The 12,281-nt window shown below is 50.3% G+C and overlaps 2 protein-coding genes across 2 annotated transcripts; both read right to left on the bottom strand.

Moving 5' to 3' along the window:
- Window positions 1-522: 522 nt before the first annotated feature.
- Window positions 523-4,783, bottom strand: LOC135652499 (uncharacterized). The gene is made up of 4 exons (XM_065173464.1): window positions 4,497-4,783; window positions 3,259-3,363; window positions 1,533-1,589; window positions 523-1,003 (listed from the first exon to the last, which is right to left on the bottom strand). Exons 1-4 carry the CDS (start codon window positions 4,746-4,748, stop codon window positions 674-676), a joined length of 744 nt encoding a protein of 247 aa, XP_065029536.1. The 5' UTR covers window positions 4,749-4,783; the 3' UTR covers window positions 523-673.
- Window positions 4,784-4,907: 124 nt separating this feature from the next.
- On the bottom strand, window positions 4,908-8,704 carry LOC135652498 (MDIS1-interacting receptor like kinase 1-like). The gene is made up of 2 exons (XM_065173462.1): window positions 5,900-8,704; window positions 4,908-5,815 (listed from the first exon to the last, which is right to left on the bottom strand). Exons 1-2 carry the CDS (start codon window positions 8,553-8,555, stop codon window positions 5,406-5,408), a joined length of 3,066 nt encoding a protein of 1,021 aa, XP_065029534.1. The 5' UTR covers window positions 8,556-8,704; the 3' UTR covers window positions 4,908-5,405.
- Window positions 8,705-12,281: the final 3,577 nt, after the last annotated feature.

The following is a 12,281-nucleotide window of genomic DNA, read 5'->3' as shown; positions in this document are numbered from 1 at the left end:
CGCTTCGTAAGGCTCAGGGGCTTAGGATTGAATGGTCGCGTTCATTTCCGATCCAATCAGAGATGTCAGAGAAAATTCTGCAAGAAGAGAACGATCCTTCTCCGATGCTAAAGTCTGCAAAAAGAAAGAAAGGTTCAGAGTATGTGTTTTAGAGGGGATTGATTAGGTAGAGCTAAATAAACCGACAGAGTGGAAGAGCCTGTTGTATGCGAGGCGAGGGGGTCCCAAGATTCCTGTAACAGCTCATAACTGTTTTTAACTGTTAGAGCTGATTAACCGCAGTCGCTCCCTCCGTTGGAATTGGATTAGTCGGATACGGTAACCGCTTTCCTGTGGTCTGCTGACTAAAGGGGTACTTCGTCAGCTGTGACATTTGCGACTCTCAGAAGTCCTTACACCATGCATGGTTGATAACATTGCTGTTCTTCCAAATACCCACTCATTCAGGTGAGAGGATGGATTACACCATATACTACTTCCGAAAGCAAAAAAAGATTGCTGGAATGCGAAACCATAACACAGTAAGAAAGGTTCACATTCTTTGTCATATTCTCAGAACTATAAATCCTAAAGCCACAAGATAACTAGAAGTTGCCCACCATCCAACAGATGGAAAGGTTAAACTTCATATACAAGTCCCAAACTGCCGGTTTCAAATGCATGGTCCCTCTACTTACCATGCCGGAAAAAGAGGTCCCGTGCCACCCTCCTTCTCGGCATCAGGGACACTGATGTAGCAGTAGAGGTGGTTGCTCATCTCCCATCTCCAATCCTCCTTCCTCGACACAGTCATCGGTGGCCACCTGTTGATCCTCACGTAGTGGTCCCTGATTTGCCCCTCGCCCACGTAGCTCGTCATGATCGAGTACGTGCACTCGTGCCCCCCCCAAACTTTGTCATCACGATCTGCAGTGTGGGAGCCATTTGGATGGAAGTAGCGGTGCATCGGTGGGCTGGTGCCTTTCCATGAAGGATCGAGGTTCCGCCAATATTCTGGGGCAGCCTGCAAAACAAACATATGTGAAAGGAGGAATAAGGAAAGATGATTACTGTAGCAGTTCAGCTAATCAGTTCAATCAAAGGCCACCATCGTTTCTTTCATCAATTTCTTGACATACTATCAGAAGCTGTTCTCGGTGCCCCGAAATGTCTTATTTTTTCTTTTTTATCTTCTTTTTTCTTTTTTAACAATCCTGAATTCTTATCTTCCAAGACTACATATCACTCGCAAGAAAAAGAGGCCAAGGTTTATGCTAAATAATCAAATCTCTTATTTTATCAAATTAAATAATTTGAGTTAAACCCCAGCAAATCTAACTTGGTAGATTGGCTGGGGTTTAAGAGCTTCATACAATAAAGATTAAAAAATGACAATAAGTTGGTAGATCACTGCTTTACCGAAAGGTGATCAACTGATTGAATTTGCAAAAGAAAGATTGGATCGAGGTGAGAGTACTAGTTACTTCGTAATGACCTTGCTAGAAAGTAAATTCATCTATTAGTTGAGCTAATGAATGCGTAGTATTGCATACCTTCTTATAACGAAATTCCCAAACATGATCGCAGAGATCCTCCTTCATGATGCGAGTCTGGAAAATCAATGATTATTATAATTTAGTGCACTCTAGAACATGATTCTACGTGGAATCATGTGGTGAGGAAACATAATAGCATTGAATGAAAATTCAACACCTAAAGCCCCAAGGTAGAAGATAAAATATGAATGACCTTTGTCTGGAACCGGATATAACCGAATGAAAATTGTGTTTAAATGCAATGAGGTCCGCAGGTAGTTTGCATCAATGAATGACCTTTTAACAGTATGACAAAGTGACCTTACCTCAAGAACTATTACAATGAGACCAATTGAAGATGGCATACACAAATACATAGCTATTTTTCATTCAGAAGACTAAATTCATACTGCGAACGTGTAAAGGAACAGATTATTAACCTTCCACCAATCGTGTCAGGGTACATCTATCATCTTCTACTTTACGGACAGAGCTTTTTGAAGGCCTCAAATGTGAGATCAATACTACGCTGACTCCAAAACACATTCCATATGCCAACATCAGAACACATGCAAATACAAATATTGAAAGCTGAGATTCTCTAATTTGAGATGTAAGAAGTTGTTTTAGAATCATCTCTCCTTGTTACTTTTAAGAAAAGTTCATAGCAACCAATACTCTGGAAATCAATTGTTCAATTGTACTTTGATTAAAAATATGGCCTATAACAATACAAAATATTGTCTTTTTAATCTTCAAATGCCTATAGATCAAGTTCATGGGTTCCCTCTTCCAATTTTCAAATTATGTAGTCTAAGATGCACTTTATTAACTAGATCTATCTACATCATAAGTTCCAGCCTCAGATATGCATAAAAGAATCAGCAAAATGGATTGGATTTTGACCTCTATGCTCTCCAAGGGGATTACAGTTAGCAAAACTCTGAATGACACATCGTACTTCCTCTTCTTTGATATCTCTATATATACTTTCTTGTAAGACATATGGATGCATGAAGTACTTGGTTTTTATTTTCTGAGTAACAACTTGGTGCTTCAAAAATATGGCAATCTGATACAAAGGATCAGAAATTAAAATCTTTATAGAATATTTACAGGTTAGTTATCCATATATCACATGCAGGTAACAGACAAGGATGGCATTCAATAGAAATACAAATTCTTTTAACCTCTCATTTATAGAAAAAGCTTGTATATGTGATCATTAAGATTAACAAAACGAGTGTCCTGCAATATAAAATGTTTCCTCTCTCCAAAAGATAAAATGCTGCCTAGAAAGAAATGTTGATTTCTGTTCACTTTAATTGTCAACAGAAGATAATATGCCTATAGCGATGAGAGTGTCAGTTGACAGCAAGGTCACTCAGCTTATAAAGTGTTCACATACAACCATCTTGCTCTCACTAAAAGCCAAGTGGCCATTCTTCTTTATTTCCTTATTTTCATTGAGTACTTTCACTTTATCAGATTCTGCCAGACAAATCTTCTGAGCACAAAAAAGATCATTGAAGTAACTACTGCATCAGCAAGATGTGACACCAAAAATTTAGCTTATAAAGCATAATTAAATATCCATGTAGTTAAAACCCTAGTCAGCAAATTAGATATATGCATGGAGGTCTATCCTAAAAGAACAGAACTGAAGATCTAAAAGATCGAAACTAATCTAAGAGACTGAAAATAGATTGTGCACAAAATATCCAATCTGAAGGCAATCTCTCACTCTTTTCCCATCCACAGTGGACATAGAATAAGCTGCTAGTCTTGATGCTCCTCGCAAATTTGACATCCGGGGGATATGTGCCTTCCCTTTCAACAATTTTGCATACTGGAACAAGAACATCTAGTAGTGAGTTTATTCAAAAGAAACTTCATGAAAACACAGAGTTCATAATTACGGGAAACCAGTTATAGCTCAGGTAAGAAACAGCACGAAGAAAATGAAAAGACTAGTCTACACGATTATCTCCTTAATTTTCTTACACCAAAAATATATATAGAGACAGGATTAATTTCAGCTGATAGATACTGATAAGTGAGGTTGATATCTACCAATGATGTAAAATAAAGTGCTAAGTCTAATGTCAAATTTGACAGGAATCTCCCTTTGAAAATTCCTAGCCCCAACTTGAATTCTTGCACCTTTGTGTATACAGTAGGATGCTGTGTGATTCTTCGTGTGCTCAAAGGATAAGAATGTAGTTATCCCTCTTTTTCGTGTATTATGTCAAGTTTTTGAAGTAGATGGCCTCTCGTATAATCTGGTTTTGCAATTATGCACATATAGCTTGAACTAATCATCCACTGAAATAGTAAAAGCCAGCGTGGTTCACTATCCCCACCACCACCACCACTAAGTATGATTCCATTGGGGTCTGTTCTACTTTAGACCTCGATGGATATTATGCTCAGTCGAAGTCAAGAAATGAAGGTGATCGATGCAAGTAACGCCTGAACATTAGAAAAAGCTAACATCTTACGTTTTGGTGGGAACATGATCAGCCTGATCGAACTTGTCATTCCCACGTGAGCCTGAGTATGAGATCTTCCAACCACAGGGGAGGAATGTAGAATTTTTCCCAAAAAGAAGTAAAAAATACGATTTTTTGCATGAATAAGTGAACATTTTAAAGAAGAAAACGGAGGCCAAAGAGAAGAATAAAGGCAGAGAAAGTGAGCTCCAAAAGAAGTGCAAAAAACTAGTTAAATAGCAGATAAAGCAATTCAAAGAATCATTAAAATGCAAGAAAATAGGGCATCAAAGCGTGCGAGAAACCAAAATCAAATCTTTGACATCCCTCGCTTTAACTCGAACTTGTCCGGAGGCGAAAAATTACAGCTTGAATCGCATCGATTTAGCAAAGTAAAATATGCCGAATTCGTCGCCGAGAAACATCGGGCTAAACTCAGTTTACATCGGAAAGCATGGCGAAGGAGAATACATGGGGGTGAAGAACCAACCTTTGGGGCCCAAAGGCGGTCGCTGGAGGTGATTTCATGCCAGCCGCGAGATACCACCGTACATCGTGCCACGCTGCGCGCGTCCGCGAACTCGAGAATCTTCGTCACCACATCCGGCCCCAGCACCACCAGCGGATCCCTCGCCGCTCCCTCCCGCTCCTCCCGTGCCGCTCGGGCTCCTCCGTCGGCATCTCGCCTCCCCTGCCGGGTCCGTTTCCCCCCACCGCCCACATCTCTGCTTAGCACCGCCATTGGAGCGCGCCACGAAGAGGGACGAAGCAACAGTATCCAAGGCCGTGTTGTTGTGGAGTCTCTAAATATAAGTCGGCACGCAATGGCGCCTACCAATAGACTTGTTTGCCCTTCGTACATCGCCGTGAGAAAACTCCATTAACGGATGCCACGAGGGTATAATAGTCATTCCGCAACCTATCAACGATTTCGTGACCGGACGATGTTCATCGATTGCTTTGGGTCCCAAAACCATTAAAGACAAAAAGACAAATTTCGCCACCGGTGTCTTCAACAGTCCCAAAACGCTGCTGTCTAAGCTAAATATTTTCTTCTTCTTTTTCGAAGTATTAAGATTACATAAGTATTATTCGTTAGTGGCTAACACAAACTTGTCGAACAGAAAGAAGGGGAGAGTAAAAGATGACTGAGGCGGCAGCGGCGGTTTAAGTGTCCAAGTAATGATGGTGAGGCGACAGAGGCGGTGCAAACCAAAGACAAGCGGCTGCGGCGGCAAGGCAGCACGAGGCGGTCACCGTCAAGAGGAAATCGGCTGAGAGAACTTGGTTTGGACCGACCGGACCGGACCGGACCGGTATGGTAGGGAGATTTTAGGTTGGACCGGTATATCGGCCCACCTGGCATTTAGAAGACCTGCGATTTAGAATAACTACATGTCTACGGATACCCAGAATCTGGCGAGGTGGTGAACACGGGCTTGTCCTTGGCCACCACGCCACCGCCGCCGCTGCTGCTGCTCTTCCGCCGCGGCTTTGCCTCGGCTAGCATGGTGAGCACGTCCCTCATCGGCGGCCGGTCCTTGGGCGACCTTGCAGTGCACAGCACCGCGACCCGCAGCACCAGTAGCATCTCCTCACGTACGTGCTCGCAACGTCCGCCGATGCTGCTGTCGAGCAGCTCCTCGACGCCGTGGTTGCTCCTCAGCCGCCCGCGGACCCACCCGACGATGTCCTGGCTCTCCCCGAACTCCATTTCTACGGGCCTCTTCCCTGTCAGTAACTCCATGAGCACCACCCCGAAGCTATATATGTCGGTCTTCTCGTCCACCTTCAATGTGTAGCCGTACTCTGTTAAAGAACACGCAAGCATCCAGTGTTAAGTAATGCCAGTAGCTAAAAGGGTTCCGTCGACGGTCGACATATGCCGCTGACCTGGGGCAATGTAGCCATACGATCCAGCGACGACGGACACAGTCTCGTTCTTGCGGACCATCATCCTTGCCAGGCCGAAATCGGCGATCTTGGCTTCCAGATTCCCATCCAAGAGCACGTTGCTCGACTTCACATCACGATGGATCACCTGCGGGTGGCAGTCGTGGTGAAGGTAGGCCAATCCGTGCGCGATTCCGGCCGCCACGTTGTACCTGGAGACCCAGTCTACCAGCAGCCGCCCCTCTTGCTTCCCATGCAAAGCCTCCCACAGGCTGCCGTTCTGCATGTACTCGTACAGTATCATCATCTCGGCGCCGTTTCGCACGTAGCCGAGCATCTTCACGATATTACGGTGTCTCAACCTTCCTAGTAGGCTCACTTCCGTCACCAAATCCCCGGCATCGGAATCGCCCAACTCCGCTGCGGCCCCTTCCGGCCGCCACAGCTTCTTCACCGCCACCGCTGCGTGGTGCCTGTGGAGCTCGGCCTTGTAGACGATCCCCGTGGCGCCCATGCCGATGATGTTGGCCTCCTTGACGCATGCTAACACGTCGGTGCTCGTGAAGTTGAGCCGTTGGAATGCCGTCAACCGCCAAGGCCAAGCGCCGGTCTCTTCCTCGAACTTGCCGTCGCCGCAGCACCCGCCGTCAATGTGCCACATCTGATAGAGCCGTCGTGCCCCGAGAACGCCGAGCCCAATCATTAAGACCGCCGAAATCCCGATCAGCCATCCGGCTGCGATGTGCTTGAGGTGAGACGCTTTGGGACTCGTCGTCGATGCCCATGGCGAATTCGCGGCGCACGGAGGGAGTGCGCCGCCACCGCAAAGGCCTGCATTGCCGGCGAGATCATCCGGGTTTATGGTAAGCAATAGGCCGTTGGCCGGCACGGGGCCCGAGAGATTGTTGTAGGCTAAATTCAACATCTCGAGAGCCGGCGAGCCGCCGAAGTTGTCGGGGATCGTGCCGGTGAGGAAGTTGTTCGACAGATCCAGAATGGAGAGCGTCGGCATCGTCGCAAGCGAGGACGGGATCGTGCCGGTGAGCCGGTTGCTCCGGAGGCTCAGCGACACGAGATGCTGGCATGAGGCTAGGCTGCTCGGTATGCACCCGGACAGGCGGTTGGTCGAAAGGTCGAGAGCAGAGAGGGATGGGCAGTCCTGCAACTCGTCCGGGATTCCTCCGGTCAGCTCGTTGTCGGCGGCCAAAAAAGTTTGGAGCGTCGGCATGGATAGTATGTTAGAAGGGAGGGACGAGCGGAGGTGGTTGTGCGAGAGATCGATGAAGGAGAGCGAGGTCGAGGACGAGATGTCGTCCGGTATCTCGCCGGAGAGCTCGTTGCCTGCCAATTCGAGCCGCTGCAGCTTCGGTAGCCTCCCGAGACCACTCGGTATGGTACCGTTGAGCCGGTTGTTTTGCATTCGAACGCGAACCAGCGATAGGCACGTCGACAGGCCGGTCGGGATCGGCCCGGAGAAGGCGTTGTTGAAGAGGATGAGCTTGGTGAGGTTGCCACCGTCGCACACTCCCGCAGGTATCTTCCCCGAGAGCGAGTTCGAGGAAACGTCGAGAAATTGCAGTGGCGAGTTCAGGCCCAGGTTGGCCGGCAAGGCGCCGGAGAGCGAGTTGTTCCACAGCTCCAGCACCTCCAACTGAGGTAGCTCACCGATGCCGGCGGGCACCGCGCCTTTGAGTCTGTTGCACATCAGATTGAGAAGCTTTAGATTACTCAGTCGCGACAACTCCGGCGGTATCGAACCGGAGATGAGGTTGTCGGAGAGATCCAGCATCTGCAGCGATGAGATATCGCCGATTTCTCTCGGGATCTCGCCATCGAGATTGTTCTTGTACAAGTAGACGGTGGTGAGGGATTGCAGCCTTCCGAGCTTTGCAGGAATGGCACCGCTGAGGTTGCCGACCGCCATGTCGAGGTACCGGAGATTTGTCAGGTTGCCGAGCTCGGCGGGAATCGGACCTTCGATTTCGTTGTACCCAATTATAAGCGTCTCCAACGAAGAGAGTTGGCCGAGCTCAGCGGGGAGTCTTCCCCTGAGGTTGTTGCCGGAAAGGCCCAAGAACTTCAATCTCTGTAAGTTCCGGTAAGACAGCGGGATTGAACCAGCGAAGAAGTTCCCTCGCAGATCCAGCGTCTCGAGAGCCGTGGCGTTGCCGATGTCGTCGGGGATCGGCCCGTCGAAGTTGTTCCCCGAGGCATTGAGGCTCGTCAGGCCCTGGAACCCGCCGAGGCCGGTCGGGAAGTGACGGACGAAGTTGTTGTCACTAACGTCGAGCTCCCGGAGCATGGTGAGGTCGGCGATGGCCTCCGGGAGCGACGAAGAGAAGGAATTGCTGCACAGGTTGAGGCGGACAAGGCTCGTGAGCCGGCGGATGTCGCCGGCGATCAGACCACTTAAGTTCAGGTGAGAGAGGTCTAGGCCGTCGACGGCGCCCGTCGAGCTGCACCGGACGCCAGTCCAGTTGCAGTGGGACGAGCCAGCGACGTCGGTCGGCAGATTCCAGTCTCCAAGGGCATTCAACGGATCGTCGAGCTCCGCTTTGATCGACAGCAGCGCCGCCACCTCGTCCGCCGGAGCGGCATACGCAATGACAGCACAAAAGAAGGCCAAGAAGAAGATAAAAGCTAGTCTCGTAAACATTTCCGTTCTTGTTCTCTTCTTCCTCCTCTTGCTTACCTCTGTATCAGCTCTGTGTCATACTTGCGACTTCCCTCTTCTCTGAAACAAGAGAGCGAGAGGAGGGAGATGACGGGAAGAAGAGATTGAATATGCTGAGTAGAAGATTAATGAGTTGAAGACATGGAATTAAGAACTCTTTTCAGTGCATGATTATTGGCTCGCGATTATATAATGGATTTGGTTGGCTCGTGGGGTCTCGGGATCATCAAACAGCTGGTGATGGGAGTGTCATGCCTGGTGACTTTTGGATCGTCGAGAACATCCTCCGACATCAAACATGGCGAGAATGTGTGAGAGCTCACAATGATTAAAGCATACTGAGACAAAGTAAAAGCAAGAGAAAGAGAAAGAGAGAGAGAGAGAAGCTCTTTCTTCAAGTTGTCAGAAGAAAGATCTGTGACAAATGTCATAGATAACACAGCCAAAGGTGAAAGTTAAAGATCACGTATGTACAAAAACATATCCAATAGATAGAAGCAGAATGAACATATTCTCTCTCATTAGCCTAATCTTTCGAGCACCACAAGTTGTGTTTGGAATGAACTGGAGATGCTTCTCTCTGCCTTGGGTTCTACATGTGCTTCCAAGTCATCTACAGTAGGGCATGAACATGACCCCAACCGACTCAACCGCTGCCCTCTGTTCCTCAACCATCATCCTCGAACTCATCTTCTGTCCATGTTGGTGAGTTCATTGGTTTGTGTCTGGGAATCTATGCATGTTCTCATCTCCATTATGGGCTTGAAGGAAGGAAGGAAGGAAGGAGAAGGGTGTGTGTAGCTCGGACATGCGAAGGGGGAACGGGGGGAAGAGTTGGGCATCCGATGCATGCAATCATAGAGATGGATGAGGCCACCAAACAGCAAATGCGTCCAACTCAAGCCGCCCTCCGCCCACATGAACACACATGGTTGGAGCCTTTCTTTATTCATCTTCTTGGGTGCTCAGTCAAGTAGAGAGAAACACCATGGGAGGGGATAGAAACGCATGTGCAGGCCTCCATCGTTGTAGCTTCCATGCCATTTGCAGGCTTCCTCGGGTACACAAGGAGCTGTACGAGCGTGCAAATCTTAAAGCACCAATCACTACCTCCCTTTTCCATCATGACGAGTTCTTTGGTTTTAGTTTATGTGATGGTGGCCTTCTTAATTGAAAAGAATTGGGCATGACATGGTATGCAAGAAAGGGAGGGGAGTTTTGTAATGCTAGTGGATGTGGATTACAGAGGATCAAAGGAGTCCTGTAATGCATTATCTTCAGTATAAGCTGGAAAGTTGAAGGATCAAAATGGAAGATTGAATTCATAGAAGGAAGCTACATATCCTGTTCCAGTTAAGTGCTTAGCTTACTGTAAACCTTGTTGATATGTTCAATTTGGAACAAAATTAATTGTCACATAAAAAGAATAATTGCATTTCAGAAAACAAAAATGTTGAGTAGTGTTAGTGCAAACAACTTTATGCCGTAGCCTCGGGGCCGACGCGGCTTGGTTTGGGTCCGAATGCGCGGGGATCTTACGCGGCATTCCTCGGGACAGTTGAGGTGGCTGGTTACGATGGTCCGGGCGGGATGTTGCGTGGGGAGTAAAGCTTTTCCGCGGCGCTGGGAAGCTGCAACCTTGCCCTTGTCCCTGCACAAAGGTCGGGTCGGAAGCTCGGCCCGACCCCTCCGACGATTAAGTTAGATGATGTGGAAGGAGTTTTTTCTTAGTGAAGAAGTGTCCCCCCTTTATCGTTTAGAACTCAGGGGTATTTATAGGGCAATTTAGTGTTACCCGACGTGCCTGCCTGCGGGGGGCAGGATCGTACCTCTGATGGCGTTTGACATCGCCATTGACGTTGCGTGGGGAACCGAACTGCCGCAGGGTATGGGCGTGCCTCGGTGGTCGTTCTCCTCTGCCTCGGTCGAGCGTGTTAGGTCAGACAACGATGGAGTCTTCGTCTGAGAGCGGGTTATGTCAGTGCCCATCATGTCGACATTATTGCCCTCTTCCAAGCAGAGTGTCGTCTAGTCATGGCTGATGTCGTAGCGCATCATGTCGCCATTATTACCCTCATCATATTCCCCCCAGGAAGAAGCTATGCGTCGGTCACTACGATGGGGGGGAGTCCGAGGCATGGCTTTGTCCTTTGGTGCCGCAGTAGTCTCAGGCGACATGAGGTCAATCTCGCCTCGGGCGGGTAGGCCGCGGCGAGGGAGGTGGTCTCGGGGAACAAGGAGCCGAGGAGCGCGACGCAGGCGGGCTGACTGCGCAAGCGTGTTTCGGGAAGCATAGAGCCGAGGAGCACGACGCAGGCGGGTTGACCGCGCAGGTGTGTCTCAGGGAGCATAGAGCCGAGGAGCACGACGCAGGCGGGCTGACCGCGCAGGTGTGTCTCAGGGAGCATAGAGCCGAGGAGCACGACGCAAGCGGGCTGACCGCGCAGGTGTGTCTCGGGAAGCATAGAGCCGAGGAGCACGACGCAGGCGGGCTGACCACGCAGGTGTGTTTCGGGAAGCATAGAGCCGAGGAGCACAACGTAGGCGGGCTGACCGCGCAGGTGTGTTTCGGGAAGCATAGAGCCGAGGAGCATGACGCATGCGGGCTGACCGTGCAGGTGTGTCTCGGGGAGCATAGAGCCGAGGAGCACGACGCAGGCGGGCTGACCACGCAGGTGTGTCTCGGGAAGTATGGGGCCGAGGAGCACAACGCAGGCGGGCTGGCCGCACAGGTGTGTCCCGGAAAGCGTGGGGCCCAGGAGCAAGACGCAGGCGGGCTAGTCGCGCAGGTGTGTCTCGGGAACATGGAGCCGAGGAGCACGACGCAGGTGGGCTGGCTCCGCAGGTGTGTCTCGGAAGGCATGGGGCCGAGGAGCACAACACAGGCAGGCAGACCGCGCAGGTGTGGTCTCGAGTGTCATGCGGCCGAGGAGCACGATGCAGGCGGGCAGACCAAGCAGGTGTGGTCTCGAGCGTCATGCGGCCGAGGAGCACGACGCAGGCGGGCAGACCGCGCAAGTGTGGTCTCGAGCGTCATGCGGCCGAGTGATGAGGTTCGAACGGGAAGGCCGCCCTGAGGGGAGCTCGGTCGTCTACGACCGAGGCAAGTGGCTCGGGCCGAGGGACACAACTCAGGCGGGCATGCCGCGCTGAGGTGGGCTCGGGCAGTCTATGTCCGAGGGATCTGATAAAGGCCAAAGGATGTGACTCAGGCGGGCAGGCCGAGTGAGGTGGAGTCAGGCAGTGCATGGCCGAGGGAAGTGGCTCGGGCCGAGAGACACAACTCAGGCGAGCAGGCCACGCTGAGGTGGACTCGGGGAGTGCATGGCCTAGGGAAGTGGCTCGGGCCGAGAGACACAACTCAAGCGGGCAGGCCACGCTAAGGTGGACTCGGGGAGTCCATGGCCGAGGGAAGTGGCTCGGGCCGAGAGACACAACTCAGGTGGGCAGGCCGCGCTGAGGTAGACTCGGGGAGTGCATGGCCGAGGGAAGTGGCTCGGGCCGAGAGACACAACTCAAGCGGGCAGGCCACGTTGAGGTGGACTCGGGGAGTCCATGGCCGAGGGAAGTGGCTCGGGCCGAGAGACATAACTCAAGCGGGCAGGCCGCGCTGAGGTGGACTCGGGGAGTCCATGGCCGAGGGAAGTGGCTCGGGCCGAGAGACAGAACTCAGGCGAGCAGGCCGCGCTGAGGTATACTCAAGTAGTC

Source organism: Musa acuminata, chromosome BXJ3-11 (assembly GCF_036884655.1).
Source record: "Musa acuminata AAA Group cultivar baxijiao chromosome BXJ3-11, Cavendish_Baxijiao_AAA, whole genome shotgun sequence".
Classification (NCBI taxonomy): domain Eukaryota; kingdom Viridiplantae; phylum Streptophyta; class Magnoliopsida; order Zingiberales; family Musaceae; genus Musa; species Musa acuminata.
The sequence above is the reverse complement of the archived record's forward strand: the minus strand, read 5'-3'. Positions and strand labels throughout refer to the sequence as shown.

Bases quoted from the DNA above. Each gene is read 5' to 3' on its own strand.
- LOC135652499 (XM_065173464.1), bottom strand. From the start codon at position 4,748: ATGGCGGTGCTAAGCAGAGATGTGGGCGGTGGGGGGAAACGGACCCGG. The intron at 1,590-3,258 runs GTGAGAGATTGC...TTGATTTTCCAG, and splicing joins CCACTGTGGATGGGAAAAGA to ACTCGCATCATGAAGGAGGA. The intron at 1,004-1,532 runs GTATGCAATACT...TTTGTTTTGCAG, and splicing joins GGGAATTTCGTTATAAGAAG to GCTGCCCCAGAATATTGGCG.
- LOC135652498 (XM_065173462.1), bottom strand. From the start codon at position 8,555: ATGTTTACGAGACTAGCTTTTATCTTCTTCTTGGCCTTCTTTTGTGCT. The intron at 5,816-5,899 runs GTCAGCGGCATA...GTTCTTTAACAG, and splicing joins GTATGGCTACATTGCCCCAG to AGTACGGCTACACATTGAAG.